At 38.1% G+C, this 15,158-nt stretch overlaps 1 protein-coding gene across 1 annotated transcript in view; it reads left to right on the top strand.

The window, feature by feature from the left end:
* GSTCD (glutathione S-transferase C-terminal domain containing) overlaps nucleotides 1-15,158 on the top strand; it is a 225,811-nt gene that overhangs the window by 161,255 nt on the left and 49,398 nt on the right. Inside the window, exons 5-8 of the mRNA XM_044681635.1 lie at nucleotides 9,060-9,175; nucleotides 11,742-11,786; nucleotides 12,866-12,994; nucleotides 14,825-14,876. Coding sequence (XP_044537570.1) covers nucleotides 9,060-9,175; nucleotides 11,742-11,786; nucleotides 12,866-12,994; nucleotides 14,825-14,876 — 342 coding nt within the window. The remainder of the gene's footprint in view (nucleotides 1-9,059; nucleotides 9,176-11,741; nucleotides 11,787-12,865; nucleotides 12,995-14,824; nucleotides 14,877-15,158) is intronic.

Raw genomic sequence — 15,158 nt, forward strand, 5'->3', positions numbered from 1 at the left:
CACTATTTTCTTTTACACCAGTGGTTTGCTTTGAGCCAGTATCCCTTATCCCCTCCCTTGATTGACTTCCCTTTCTGTCCCCTCCCTTGTTGTTCCCCTCTTTTTGTTTTTTTTTTTAAAGACCAAATGAATTCCCTCCCCCTTCTTCTCCCCTCCCTTTTTTGGCCTCCCCACTCCCCTGCTCCATTTGGTTTATCCCTTCTGACTTTCTCAGTAGGGTTAGATAGACTTTTTTATCCAGATGGATAATAAAGCTACTCTTCCTTCTCCGGGTTGATTACACTGAGAGTAAGGTTTGATTATGCTCTCTTCCTCTCCTTCTTATGATATTATTCATCCCCTCCCTTTCTCATGCCCTCTTTGTGTGTAATAGAATATCTTATTTTTTCTTATTTACTCGGATTTTTCTTGGTGTCCCCTACTATTCCCTCCCTCTTCTCCCCCCCCCCCATGTCTTCTTAGACCATTTAGTATCCTGTCCTCTCCCTATGAGTTATTCTTCTGGTTGCTATAATAGTGAATATTATAATAGTGAATAGAGTTCACTACAGAGAATTATACATAGCATTTCTCCACCTAGTAATACAGATAATTAGATCTTATTAAAGAGTCAAGCCCTTAAAGAGTCAAGCTTAAAAGACTATGAGTTTTCTTTCTTTTCCCTCTGTTTCTTATTTACCTTTTCATCTTTCTCTTGATATTTGTGGTTGAGTGTCAAACTTTCCATTTAGTCCCGGTCTCTTTTGTGCAAAAACTTGGAATTCTTCAATTTTGTTGAATGCCCATACTTTCCCCTGAAAGTATATAGTCAGTTTTGCTGGGTAGTTGATTCGTGGCTGAAGGCCCAGCTCTCTTGCCTTTCTGAATATTGTATTCCAAGCCTTGCGGTCTTTTAGCATCGAGGCTGCCAGATCCTGTGTGATCCTTATTGGTGCTCCTTGATATTTGAATTGTCTCTTTCTGGCTTCTTGTAAGATTTTTTCTTTAACTTGAAAGCTCTTCAATTTCGCTATTATATTTCTGGGTGTTGACTTTTCTGGGTCCAGTGTAGAGGGTGTTCTATGGATCCTTTCAATGTCTATATTGCCCTCTTGTTGTAGAACTTCAGGGCAATTTTGCTGAATAATTTCTTTAAGTATGGAGTCCAAGTTTCTATTAATTTCTGCCTTTTCTGGAAGACCAATGATTCTCAAGTTGTCTCTTCTAGACCGGTTTTCTTGGTCTGTCACTCTCTCATTGAGATATTTCATGTTTCCTTCTATTTTATCAGTCTTTTGACTTTGTTTTATTTGTTCTTGTTGTCTTGAGAGATCATTGGTTTCTAAATGTTCGATTCTAGCCTTTAAGGACTGGTTTTTGGCTTTAATATTTTGGTTTTCGGCTTTAATGTTTTGGTTTTCGGCTATAATTTTTTGGTTTTCCTTTTCTATCTGGTCATTTTTGGTCTTCAGTTGACTTGTCTCACTTTCCAAATGCGAAATTCTGCCTTTTAAACTGTTATTTTCTTGCCAGATTTCTTCCATCTTCCTCAGCATTTCATTTTTAAACTCTTCCATAGCTTGTGACCAGCTTTCATTTTTTGGGGGAGGTTTGGATTTTTGTTTTCCCTCCTCTGTTGTCTGGATTTTCTCTGTGTAGAAGTTGTCCAGTGTTCCAGAGTTTCTCTTGATAGTCTATTTCTTCTGGACTTCCTTATTGCTGGCCATTGTTAGTCCCGCCCCTTTTCCGCTTTGTCTTTGCACTCAGGGTCTGCCTGTACCTTGCAAGCTCCTGGGGGCTCCCGTCTCCTTGTCCTCGGGGTCAGGCCTCCTGGTAGTTCCTGGTCTGCCCCTCTGCCCGAGGTTCCTTCAGCAGTCTTTGGGGCTGTTTCCACTGCCGCGCTCTGGTCTGCACTAGGTCCTCACTGGGGGTCCAAGCCTGGGCTGGAGATAGTTATTCAAGCCTAGGGTACTGCCTTTGCCTGGGCAGATGCTCTTAGGGCACTGCCTTCACCCCTGCAGAAGGTAGTGAAAGTCAGTGGGCTGGAGATCTTTATTCGCACCTGAGGCGATGCCTTCAGTGCTTGGGAGAAGCTGTGTTTTAGAGGCCTTTGTCCCAGCCCCAGGCAGTGCCTTCACCCACCTGGACGCTTGGGGAAAGTCCGTTTGAACCCCCAGCCTCCTGGGGTCCCTCGTCTTGCAGCACACAGGTACAAGCCCCGGGGCTGCCAGTGATTATCTGGTTGCTCCAGTCCTGTTTTCCCACTTGTGCATTGCGTTGTTCGAGGTGTGGGGGGTGAGGGAGGGGCTTCCTCCTCTTGCGTTTTAGTGAGAGCTGTTTCACCCCTTTATAGTGTGGAAATGCCCCGATTCTGTGTACCTTCAATGCTGCACCCTGTTGTGGGGTTCCTTCGTTCCTCTGGACTCGTTTTTATTTCCCCATGAGGGGTTCTGTATGCTTTGGTCAGGAGAGATCGAGCAGCTGCTCCTTACTCTGCCGCCATCTTAACCGGAAGTCTCCTCCAGGATTCTTTTGAGCTCCCAGTCTATGATCCTTCCTGCTAGCCTTTTTGGTGTTATCTACAGAAATTAAATTGTCTCAATGGAGCTCAAATCACTTTAGACTTGATCACATCATTTCAAAGACATTAGGTACTTGTTTTGGGATACTCCCTGTAATGCAAGGATGCAACAGAGGCTTTTGCTCTTGCAAAAGTCAACTGTAAACAGCTCTGGCAGTTAAGTCTTAGAATCTTCACAAGAAGTCAATTGGAGTCTGAGGCTTGAAGAGAGCTGACTTTCCAACTGAGGCTCTGCTTTTGGCTTTCGGCTTGGGCTTGGCCTGTGCTTTTGTCTCTGGGCAATTTGAACCTAGCTGATTTCTCTGGACCTCTCCATATTACATTCCTGTTTATTTTCCCTGAATTTCCCTTTGGGCTCTGGGAGGAAGGATGGTTTTGGTTTTGGCGACTAGACTTTGTGGGCTTTGGCTTTCTATAGGCAAGTAGGACATCCTTAAATCAAGCTATCCTTTATTTTATTGACCTAGTAAATACTTTACTTTAAGGCAGCCAAATCTTCCTGACTGGGAGAGCAGGCTCTCTCTCAGTCTAACCCTCCTGTGACCCTTTCCCCACCTGCAGCTTTCTCCCCAGTGGCTATTACAAAACCTTAAACCTCTCTCTCCTTCTGATTAATCCTGATATTAATCAATTCCCTTTGTTACCTATTCAAACCCTCTGGTGAATTATTGTGTCAAAAATTAGGCAAGGGCTGAAGAGGGAAGGAATCATTTGCTTTTATTCTTGAGGTTACTGCGGGCATCCATCTTGGCAAGAAGTCTTACCAGAGACTTCCTCCTTCCATCAGTTCCACTGACAGGGAGGAGCCCTTCTATTCCTCCCTCAAGGGACTTTAGAAACTAACAAGAGAAGCCCTCAAGGCAGATTTAAACATTTCTGACTGGCCCAGTTCCTTTGTATCTATAGAGATACCTTTCCTCACCTTGGAGGATCCTGCCTATATCTCCCCAGTATCCTCTGTCTCTAGCCTCAGGTGCCAAGCCTGTTTTAAGCTGCCTCTCCTAAATACCCTCATCTATTCTCTTACCATTCAATATACCACCTCATTCATCCCTTCCTTACATTCAGCCATCCCCTTTCATTCTTCCTCCTATCACCTCATCACCTTTGTCCCTCCTGTCAACTAAGATTACCCACTTCTTGATAACATTAGGTACTTGTTTTGGGATACTCCCTTTGTACATAACATTCAAACACATAGAATCAGATTGATGACTATCTCAGGCTTACATATGAGACAGTAACTGCACCAGAAATCACAGGCCATAAGTCCATAAAGTAGACCATGCTACCATTAATCAGAATGGTGTTTTTTTTTTAATGTTGTGGATGAGACAGTGCTCACAAATTGTACCATTCATTATAGTTTCTCTTATTACCGGCACCTCTTTCTTCTAGCTGTCTTGCAAGATGCCTTTACAACTGGCACATTTACGAAAAAGCTTCCTTCAACTATTCACATATAAAATCTACCCAATTTGTGTGATTAAGTCTGCATTTTCTAGTCTTATTTCTGTAGCTTTGCAAACTTCCAGTGTGTTTTTAAAACTTTTTAAGTCATTCATTTCAGCAATTATAATTTGCTTCTTACATTATATCTAAAATTTTCAAAGAACTTTTTCATGTATAGAATCACAAAGAAATGTTTGAAAAGTAGAACAGTCAAAAGAATCTTTAGTTCAGAAGTGTAATTTGTATCCAAGTATTATCTTCCTCCTTGTACAAGTAAATTACACTGTGCAAGGTAATTTATTGCTTCAGGCTAAAAAAAGAAAAATCAAAACTATCTAATCTGAGCCATGCACTATTGGCTGGAGCCCTAGTCTTGGCAGCCCAGCACACAGTATAAATCACAGCTCCCATGTTTGGTCAAGCTGTGCAGAACTTCATTGCCTTATTTGATGCTTTAGGGAAAAATATGCTAGCATATCTCTTCTCTAGCTTGAAACATATTCTCTGAACCCAATTTTTTAAGGGGTAAAGACAGTATCTATATAGCATTAAATGGCTTGAGCAAATAGGTTTCCAATATATTGGGAAAAGAAAATGTTTCATTGTGGGCAGAATGATATGTTGCAGAGCTTATACATTTTTTTAAAAAATTTGATTCTTCTCAAGTTGCTTTCTTTGCTAACACCTAGAGAAATTAGCATATAAATGGGACTATAAATGTATTCTAACTCCAATTCCTGTGTTTTTAAATGGTTTCCAGGGCACTAGTACAATGATAAAAATAGAAAATAACATTTTAAAATTAGCACCAAATATCAGTATACTTCTTCCCTAACTCATTGAATTTTTTTGTCTGTGTTCAAATTTCCAGCCATTTCAAAATATGTATAAAATTTGGACTTTGAAGGCAAAGAACATTTTAACAAAGATGTTCTTTTAGATAATGATCTGGACATCTTGCATTTCTTAACACCAACTCTGGGACTGTCTGGGGCAAGCAAGCCTCTTTATGATCTTATTTAAACTTACAAAATGCCAGCTTTTTAGAGATAGGCATGTATTCCAACAGATACCAGGGATGCTTTTCTGGATGGATTCTTTCCATGCATATCTCCTGCTTTAGCAGAAGTAACCCACTGCGTTTTTAAAAAAGTTTTAAATGTTCAAATAATTCTAAGTTGCCTGTGGAAATGTGTCAGGACATGCTATTTTAAGACTTTCTTTAATAAACGCCTTTTTCCTACTCCTGGTCCAGGACAAAATCTAGTTCTCTTTGATTGTTCTTGTGCAAGATTCCTTCACCAGGGAATGAGAAGGTTCTACAAAGCAGATTAGATGCAGAAAATGCTTGCACTATGCACCCTGACCTGGATCCTACTCAGCCAGCTGATGCAAAGCCAACTGTATTCAATCTTGATATTTCTAAAGAATCTAGCCTGAAACACAAATGCTTCAGTTCAAAAGAAAAATCAAAATGACATGAAAAATCCTTCCACAGGAGAAGGAAAGCCAAAAAAGTATCACTTAAAGATTCTTCTCATCTCAAAGATAGACCATCTCTCAAAACCTTGGAAAATATTTTATTCAAAAAAGATTTTTTTGTTTTTGTTTTTTTCCTTGCAGCAGCTGAATTACTAAAACTTGATAGGTTCACATTTTATTAACCTCTCTTTTGTAAAAGATACACTTGAAATATGTCAACACTGTGCAGGCCAAATAATTTCATTCACTAAATGCTTTGATGGACTAGTGACTGTAGAAAGGACAGTTCATTTTGTTTCCTGTGGCTGGTTTTAGGTATTTCCCAGATTGAGAATACCCTCTTTCACTTACAAATTGCATTAAGGTTCAAAGAAAGGGAAGCTGTTTAGAAGAGCCAGGAGAATTTGATTTCCATTTAATGATAGGACTCATTCACATCTTTCTATTGGTGTGATTCTCACATTCCCAAGGCTTTCTAAATGCAGATAAACAGTGCTCCTCTGTGCCAGTGAAATAAGGATGCCCTGTTATGTAGTTGTCTTCTTCAGAAAGTTCTAAATACTCTATAAATGTTAGTTGAGATAATTGAAATTTCTGTACCATAGAAATCCTTCTCATAATTAATTTAGGAATCCCTTAGTAAGTACCTAGAATCATAAAATTTCAGAGTAAAAGAGACTTCCGAAATCTAATCTGGCTCAGATCTCAGTGACTTCCTTCCAAAAAGTACTATTCATCCAACCTATACTTGTAGATCTCCAATGAAAGGGGAGCTCATTACCTACCTTCCATTGTATGAGTTGGGGTTGGACTAAGATTTGGATTGTAAATGTCAAACTGAAAGGTATTTTCATGGCAACCTAATCCATCTATCCCTTATTTTACCGATGAGCAAACAATGGCTACTTGAGGTCACTTCCAACTCTCTCAAATTCTGTAATTATGCTTTTGGATAGTGTTCATTGTTTTACAGAAATTTTCTTCCAGAGAACAGCTGAAGTCTGACTCATTGCCTAAGATATATTGCCAAGATAACCTTATTTCTTTTTCAGATGGGGTCACTATACTGATAGATGAGAGAAATGTTGTATATATAGTTTATATGCATTTTAGCAAGTATTTGATCAAATACGTCACACTACTCTTGTGGAAAAGATGGAGCATTGGGGCTAAAATGCAGTTAGAGTGATTCAGATCTGGGTCAATGGCTGAAATCGAAGAAGGGTTATTAATGAACACGTTGTAGCATATGGTTGTAATGGAATACTATGGAAATGATAAATAGGATGAGTTCAGAAAGAACTATTGCAAAGTGAAGTGAGCAGAACCAGGAGAACAATGTATACTGTAACAGAAATATTGTATGATGATTATCTGTAAAGGACTAAACCATTATCAGCAAAGCAAGTTCCCAAGAGACCACAAGGGACACATGATGAAAAATAATCCAGAGCCAAAGAAGGGACTATTGGAATCTGAATGCAAATCAAAACATGCCATCTTCTACTATATTTTCTTCATGAGTTTTTTGTTGTATGTGTGATATATGTCTTCTATCACAACATGAGCAATATGGAAATATGTATTATATGGAAGCACTGATATTGTTGTGGGGTACAGAATCCCCTCACATAGTGGGTTACAATGGTGAACCCCTGGGTTCGAGAAGGATACCTTTTGCAAGAATGCAAGACTCCAAAACTTAGCTTAAAAGTAAAAAGAGAGATGTATTAGTAAGATAGGATTAATGGCCAGCAAGATGGCATGAGTGGAACAACCCTGGGGGTTGCTCCTAGAATGCCTCAGTTCAGGTGGTTTTATACCCTTTACAACAGTATGTGAGGTTATTTCATGATGTGGACGCGACTCTAGAGTGGTAAGCACTTTGGTATTCAGTGGGGTGTGGGGTCTGCCTCAAGACCCTCATGGTTTAAGGAACAGATGGATGCCTGAGTACAGCCCAATGGTATGTTATAGTTATAGCCTGGAGGTGCATCTCTTTGTCCATCTCAACCTAAAGGACAATCCAAGGATGATAGTAATCTCAGGGTGTTATCAGATGTTCTTGGGTTGGGACACAAGGACTGTTAAGGGGTACAGTGTCCATAATATCTCTGTACAATGCCCATGCCATCTCCCTTCCATGCCCATGTCAATATAACCTCTCTCCAACTTATTTTCCTCCTCAGGAAGGTGGGGAAGTAAGGGAGGAAGAAAATCTGAATCCTAAAATATTGGAAAGCAATTGCCAAAAATTGTTTCTACATGTAACTGAAAAATAAATAAATTTTTAAAAACTAAATTGTTGATAACTTTGATATCAGGTCTTTGGTAGAGTGCCCCAGGGCTCTATGCTTGACCTTATACACTTCAATAATTTTAGTTAATTTAATTAACTTCTCCAATTTGAGAAGTCAGGAAGAGCCACAGTTATTCTTTGACAAAAAGTGGCTTGTGTGACGCTTGGAAAGTCATGTAACTTCTCAGTGCCCCCAGACAACTGAGCTTACAAGCTCCAGAGCAAGGGCTAAGCTAATTTGGTAGGCAGATTTTCCTCTGTAGGAGTTGCCTATAGCAGTGAAACCACTGGTGGAGACTGCTCCCTTTTTTGTCCAACCCCACCCCCACCAAAAAAAAAGGTGAAAAGATAAAATAAAATTTAATAGAGATGAACATCAGGTCTTACATTTGGGTTTAAAAAAATAAATAATAAATATGAGATGGGGAAACACAATTGGGACAAAGTAGATACTTAATACAGGTTTATTGTTAAATAAATGAAATAACAGATTCTGTGAATGCTCACCCATTGCTCTTGTTCCATACCAAGCACTGTATGTCCATCTCCTACTCTTAATATTGTTGGTTACTTTCTACTGAAGTTATTTGCTTATGGTCAGTGATGAATTAAGAAGGAAAATTAGAAATAGATTCCAGGTTTTATTTCCAAATTGGTAGTCATTTTTTTAATCTTTAATTAGGATTATTTTTTATTACAAATGTAAGAATCAACAAACATGGGCTTTTCAATATATAAAGAACAGGAAAAAAGAGATTGTATATTGAACTGTGAACTTGTATTAAAGACTTTGGGCTTTTTTTTTTAATGTATATTGAATTGACTATGATCATAAAACCTTCCTGCTTGTCTCTTATCCACTACTGACCTTCCTTCTATTCTTCTCTTTCCTTTGTAGGTCATTTAATTTCCTCTCTCCATAGTTCATTGACCTGCTCATCACCACTGCCTGACATATTCGTCACTTAACTTTTTAAGATCCTACTTGGGCTAGAGGTGGCTATGTGGCTTAGTGGATAGGGAGGTAGGCCTAGAGAGAAGAGGTCCAGGGTTCAAATCTGGACTTGGACACTTTCTAGCTGTGTGACCCTAGGCAAGTCACTTAACCCCCATTGCCTAACCCTTACTGATCTTCTGTCTTAGAACTGATACACAGTAGTGATTCTAAGACAGAGAGGTATGGTTTTTAAAAAAGGATACTATGCATTCCTTCTTATCCCTTTACAATATCAAATGACTGCATTTTTTCCCTTTTGTCATTTCCAGGCAAGATGTCCAATGAACGGGCTCTGCGAAAGCAGCAGCAGTTAAACAACCTAGTCTCTATGGTGACAAAGATGGCCAAACCTGGTGATATAATTGTGGATTTCTGCAGCGGTGGGGTAATGGATCTTTCCCCTTCCCCCTCCTTTTCCCCCTGTTTTTGTCTGCCTTACCAGCATAATTCTAAGGCTATGCAACTATATGGGGTCCAAGATAGTACTGACAGAGTCTCAGGAAGTCAGAAGTGCCGTAGTTTAGACCAGGGGTTCCCAAACTTTTTTGGCCTACCACCTTCTTTCCAGAAAAAATATTACTTAGCCCCCTGGAAATTAATTTTTTTATTTTAATAGCAATTAATAGGAAAGATAAATGCACCTGTGGCCATCACCACTCTCCCTGGATCGCTGCAGCACCCACCAGGGGCAGTGGTGCCCACTTTAGGAATCACTGATCTAGACTCTAAACCAGTGGTTCCCAAACTTTTTTGGCCTTCTGCCCCCTTTCCAGAAAAAATATTACTTAGTGCCCCCTGTCACATACTATCGCCGCTCCCTTACAGTTATTCACTGCCCCCAAATGCACCTGTGGCCATCACTGCCCCCCTGGATTGCTGCAGCACTCACCAGGGGGCGGTGGCACCCACTTTTGGGAATCACTGGTTTAGAGAATCAATTCCTGGTGCCCCAACAAAAGCTTTAGGAACACAACCAACAGAAAAATGGATGAATAGTAAAAGCAATTGTGAAGCTCTTATTATATGCCAGGAGCTCTACTAAGTGCTGGGAATAGAAGTCTGAGGCCCTCCATTCTAATTGGAGAAGGCCCACATAAAGGGGTGCTGGAAAGGGGGAGGAGACGTCCACTTGGCCTCTCTGAGGTATGAGAAGGAGAGATGACCAAAAGTGGCCTGGAGGCCTGGTGCCCAGTGAGAAAAGGCAGGTCTCCCCTTTCCCAGCAGAGAGGAGTCTGGAGAGAACTCTGATCTACTCCCAGAGTGATTGAATACAAGAGTGAAGCCACAGAAAGGAGGCTTCAGGACATGGCATGGAGGCTTATTCTTGGCAAAATAAACAGAAAAAAAAGAAACTAAAGACAAACATACCCCCCAAAAAATTAAAAAAAAATAAGCCCTAGCCAACTTAGAAGAGGAATCTAGCCCCTGCAGCAACTATGAGATTTATCTTCATGCCTTCATGACACAATTTCTCTCCTACCCCCTGACTCTACTCAGGTCACTGGTCTGTGTTTCCCTAAGACTAGTGGGGAGAGAGCCAGAGAATTCCTAGGATGATCCATGTACACCTAGAAAGAGTTAAGTACCATCAACTCTAGTGGCTTCATTTTATGGATAAGAAAACTGAGCCCTAGAAAAATAAAGTAATTTGGCCAGAGACAAGCAGCTAGTAAGTATCTCAGGCAAGATTTGTTGAGGTGTTAAGGAACTGTCATCTGCTAATGGAATTGGCCAAGCAGGCTGCAGTTTTTTGATTCTGAGGCAGGTAATAATGTCAAGGTTAATTGGGAGATTGGAGAGAGAAAAGAGAAGGGATAAAAATGGACTTACTCTTCCAGATTTTAAAGGATATTCTAATGCAGCTTTCATTAAAATTATTAGGTATTAGGACAAAAAATGAGCCAAATAAAAGATTAGTACTTAATAAAACTATACACCGTAAAAACTGAGGAAGGGATTCATTATTTAATAAGTATTAGGGAAACTTGGTAGCATTATAGCATGAAATAAATATGTCATCACCTCATACCATATGGCACATTAACCTCCAACAGGATAAAAGAATTTAACATAATAGAATAAACAATAAAAAAGTTGTGGGGAGAAGAAGGAATATTTCATTTGTCTCAATTGTGGAAAGCAGACAAAACAGTAGCTATTAAATAGAAGGAATTGTTGGGGATAAGGATATATGAGTGATTACAGAAAAATAAAAAAGTTCTGCAGGACAAACATATAATAGAGATTAAAAATAGCATTGTGGAAAGTATTTGCAGCAAATATAATAGATAAAAAACTTATGGAAAATGTATAAGGCTCTGATAACAAATATTCAAAGACAATACCTAGTTACCATCACATAAATGTTCAAACGATCTGAAAAAGAAAAGATACAATTTGAATAATCATTTGAAAAAAAAGTCTCAACCTCACTAACAGTCAGAGAAATGCAGATTAAAAGAGCCTTGATGCATCATACTTCACATTCATCCAATTGGCAAAAATAACCAAAAGTGACAAAAGCTCATTGCTGGTAGAATTGCAAATTGGTAGAATCTTTGTGGAGGGCAATCTAAGTATTGAACTAGATTTACAAAAATAAGCATACTTCTTGGCCTACTAATCCTATTGTTGGGAATAAATCCCTTTGAATGCAGTTATAACAGGAAAAAAATAAATCTTTTCATTTGCAGCATTATTTATCATTGCAAAGAAATATAAACAATCTAAGTGTCCAATAGTACTGATGAATGGCTAAGAAAACTTGGAGAAATTTATTTTGAAGTGTAAATAGTTGTAAATGTATGTTTATTTGGTTTTATTGTTTAATGTTAAGTGCATAATAAATAATTTGTTGGTGATGGGAGGGATCCCTGCCGTAGGGAAATCTCAGACTGCTCAAATGAGCTAGGGACAAATACTAACATATTTACTTTGATGCTTTTTCATAGGGACATGTTGGAATTGTCCTTGCTCACCTTCTGCCATCGTGCCAGGTAAAGCCTAAAAAATAGATGAAAGGAAAGTTAATTGTCTTCGAATGCCATAATCCAGAATTCTGGAATGGACCTTAAAGAACAATTAGCAAACCAAATCTGCCTTTCCCATTCCATTGTTTTATAGTCTGCTTTTTTACTTTGTTTAGGGGAGAAGGCAGGAGTGGAAGGATTATCCAGTTGGTGTTGGAGTTTCCAACTCCTCCCAAAAAAGAATGCAACTCAGATATAAATTAGCATTTTAGAGAGTTCCCTGGGATGCTGAGAGTTTTAAGTGACTTGCTGAATTTCAGTGAGTTTAAAAGCTGGGATTTGAACATGTCTTCTTGACTCCAAGGACCAGCCATCTACACACTTCATTCACTGTTTGACTTTTCCAGGGCCCTCTTTATTGTACTTGAAATCCAAAAGGTCTTTTAGACATCACCTTTTAAAAGTGTACAGTCCAGATTCAAGTAGAACTTGGTTCTAATTTCTAAGTGATGAGAAGGAACTTTTACCCCCTTTGCTGAGCTCTGTTATTCTTGGAAACCACAGCCACAAAGACATTAGTGCTGATCTAAAAACAATAATTAGACATAAATTAGACAAAGAAGAAAGTATAGTAAACTCTGAATTTGGACGCCTTCAGGCTTTGTGAGGATTCAAATAGCATTAGCTCATTTTACCTTTATTCTTTAAACAGAAGTACTTAATAACTGAAAAGATAATATAAACAAGATTGCAGACAGTGTATTCAACTTCCAAAATAGTTTCCAAGCACTTTGTTTGTGCTACTTACATACAAACCATTGAAGTGTTTTATCTAGTAATGGATCTCTACTTGTTAAATCTGTAATTTAAAATTAACAAGTCTTCAATTTTAAAATTCCATAATTAAGATTATTCATAGACCTTTGTTTATAAAGAGACTGTGACTGCAGTAAAGATGTGTCTATCAATGCTATATCATTTTAACATGTGTATGCCCCTTTCTCAAAAAAAAAGATGGCATTTATAATGATATATAATAAAGATAATATACATTCCAACTAGAATATTATCAGCCAATATAATATTGTTTTCTATTTGAAATCCAGGTGCTATTAATTGAAAATAAAGAATTATCATTAGTACGGGCTAAGAAGAGAAGTGATGATCTGGGTTTAACCAACATTTGGTTCATCCAAGCAAATTTGGACTATTTTACAGGGAAATTTAATATTGGGGTAAGTTAATAAGAAGTTTCAACATCAGACTTTTTCATTAAAAAATTGCATTTGGTGCAGTATTTAGTAAAAAATAGTGTTATTACTAAATGAGAATGCATATTATATACATTTCACTTTGATTTAGTTGAATATAACTACTTTATTTTCATAGAAAAGAAAATTTATGTTTTTAAAATTAATTCACATGAAGACTAGGGAATATATATTCTGGTCCATATTTGAAAGTGGCTTAGTAATCTAAATATACAGGATAGACAAATAATAATAGATAATGGACTAAGTCCCATTCAGTAGGAGGAAGAAAGTAGCATTTAGGAAATTATTCAGTGCTTTTGATGATCAAAACTTCTCCTCAGCACAGTCTTTTTAATACCAGGAGTCTATCAATTGCATTATTAATAAACAGAAGAAATTCCCACTCTGACAGAAATCATAAATCACTGAATATATTGGTGTGCTCTACCTATGATTTTGAATCTCAGAACATCTCAGTCTCTTAAGAATCAATTAATTAAGCCATCAAGCATTAAGTTTACAATGTGCCAGACACTATGCTAGGCACTGGGAATACAATCAAATGAATGAGTCAGTCCCTTTTCACAGGTGAGCCAATGGCTAGTGGAGAGATGAGTGATGGCCTGTGTGTGTATAAGTAGTGGTGGAAGAGATCATAAAAGAAATGTAAATTTGCCAAATGGCAATTTGCCAGATTAGTAGTAAGACAGAGAAATAACAGATTGACAATCCAAGTACTTCAGGAACTATTTTCTAAGTCTTCTTGTACATTGAGAGGTCATAGACAAGAATTAGAAAAGCTGAGATGTGGATAGTTTGCTGTCTTTACCAATGGAAGGATTACTCCCATTAGCTCACGGATCTTTTGAACTATTAGAAAAATGTTAATAATATGGATAATGTAATTATTTTATCAGAAAATTCAAATTGGAATGGTTCTGCTTAAATGTAAAGCTTCTGATTGATTTATATTAATTATGAGTTAGAGCTAGTATATTTTGCCTAAGAGTAACACCAGTAATTCATATTTGTATGATTTATAAGTTTTCTGCCCCAGTAGCATTACAGTTCTTGAGGGTAAGGGCAATATTTTGCCTGTTTGTGTCTCTAGCTCCTGACACTAGGGATAAATATTTGTTGACTACTTTCATGTCTTTCTTTTTTAAGAATGACAAAATAAATTATACAGTGCTTAGCTTAAGCATCATTGATCCAATATTATAGTTCATTCAAAGCCATGCATTCTGCTTATCCTGTTTAATATTGAGTGAAAGCCCAACCCACTACAGAAAAACATGTCTAGAAAACTAGACAAGCAGAGATGATGATAAGGTACAAAACCAGAGATGCTCAGAAGAAAACATCTTATATGTGAAGAGAGGAAACTTCCCAATAAAGAAAAGAGAATTTTCAACCAATGTATTGCAAATTAATAGTCCTTAGTTTTCTTAATCCCTCTCTATTTTGAATTAGATCAAGTTTTATGTGTAACACCACTTAGATACTCTCATTTGAAACAAACTAGAATTGAATACTCCTTAGGTAGCAGAATTTACTAGCTCACAGTGGATTTTCGCAAAAGCTTAACTAAAAATGGTGTGTTCCCTATAGCCAGCAATAATGAAAAATCACAGGACTGAAGTGACCTCATTCCATTACCCTGTCTAAAGACAAAACTACATACTTGCTGAAGATATTTTTTTTAGGTTTTTTTTTTTTTATTCCAGGGGCAAAAATTCTAGAGTGATGTGTTCATAACTAAGATTCAGTTCTAACACTAGTGGTTTGCCTGTTGCTTTCCATGTTGCTCAGCTGGTGCTAGAGACAGATATCAGAAAGGTCAATAGGCTAACCAAACTGAAGGGTACATGTTACCATAAGAGAACCCTAGCTTCTGGTAACATGTGGGTGAGGGTCTGCTTCTAGCCCCCCTTCCTCCCCCACTGCCCCCCACGGTAAATATGTGGTCACCATCCAAGAAGGTCATGGTAATCCTAATCTTCATTACACTCCTGATCTCGTATTTCGCTTCATTGTTAGCAGAATTTACTGGTGGATTCCTCCATCTGTCAATTAAGCCCTTCCTTCCTTCCTTCCTTCCTTCCTTCCTTCCTTCCTTCCTTCCTTCCTTCCTTCCTTCCTTCCT

This window comes from Gracilinanus agilis, chromosome 6 (assembly GCF_016433145.1).
Source record: "Gracilinanus agilis isolate LMUSP501 chromosome 6, AgileGrace, whole genome shotgun sequence".
Taxonomy (NCBI): Eukaryota; Metazoa; Chordata; class Mammalia; order Didelphimorphia; family Didelphidae; genus Gracilinanus; species Gracilinanus agilis.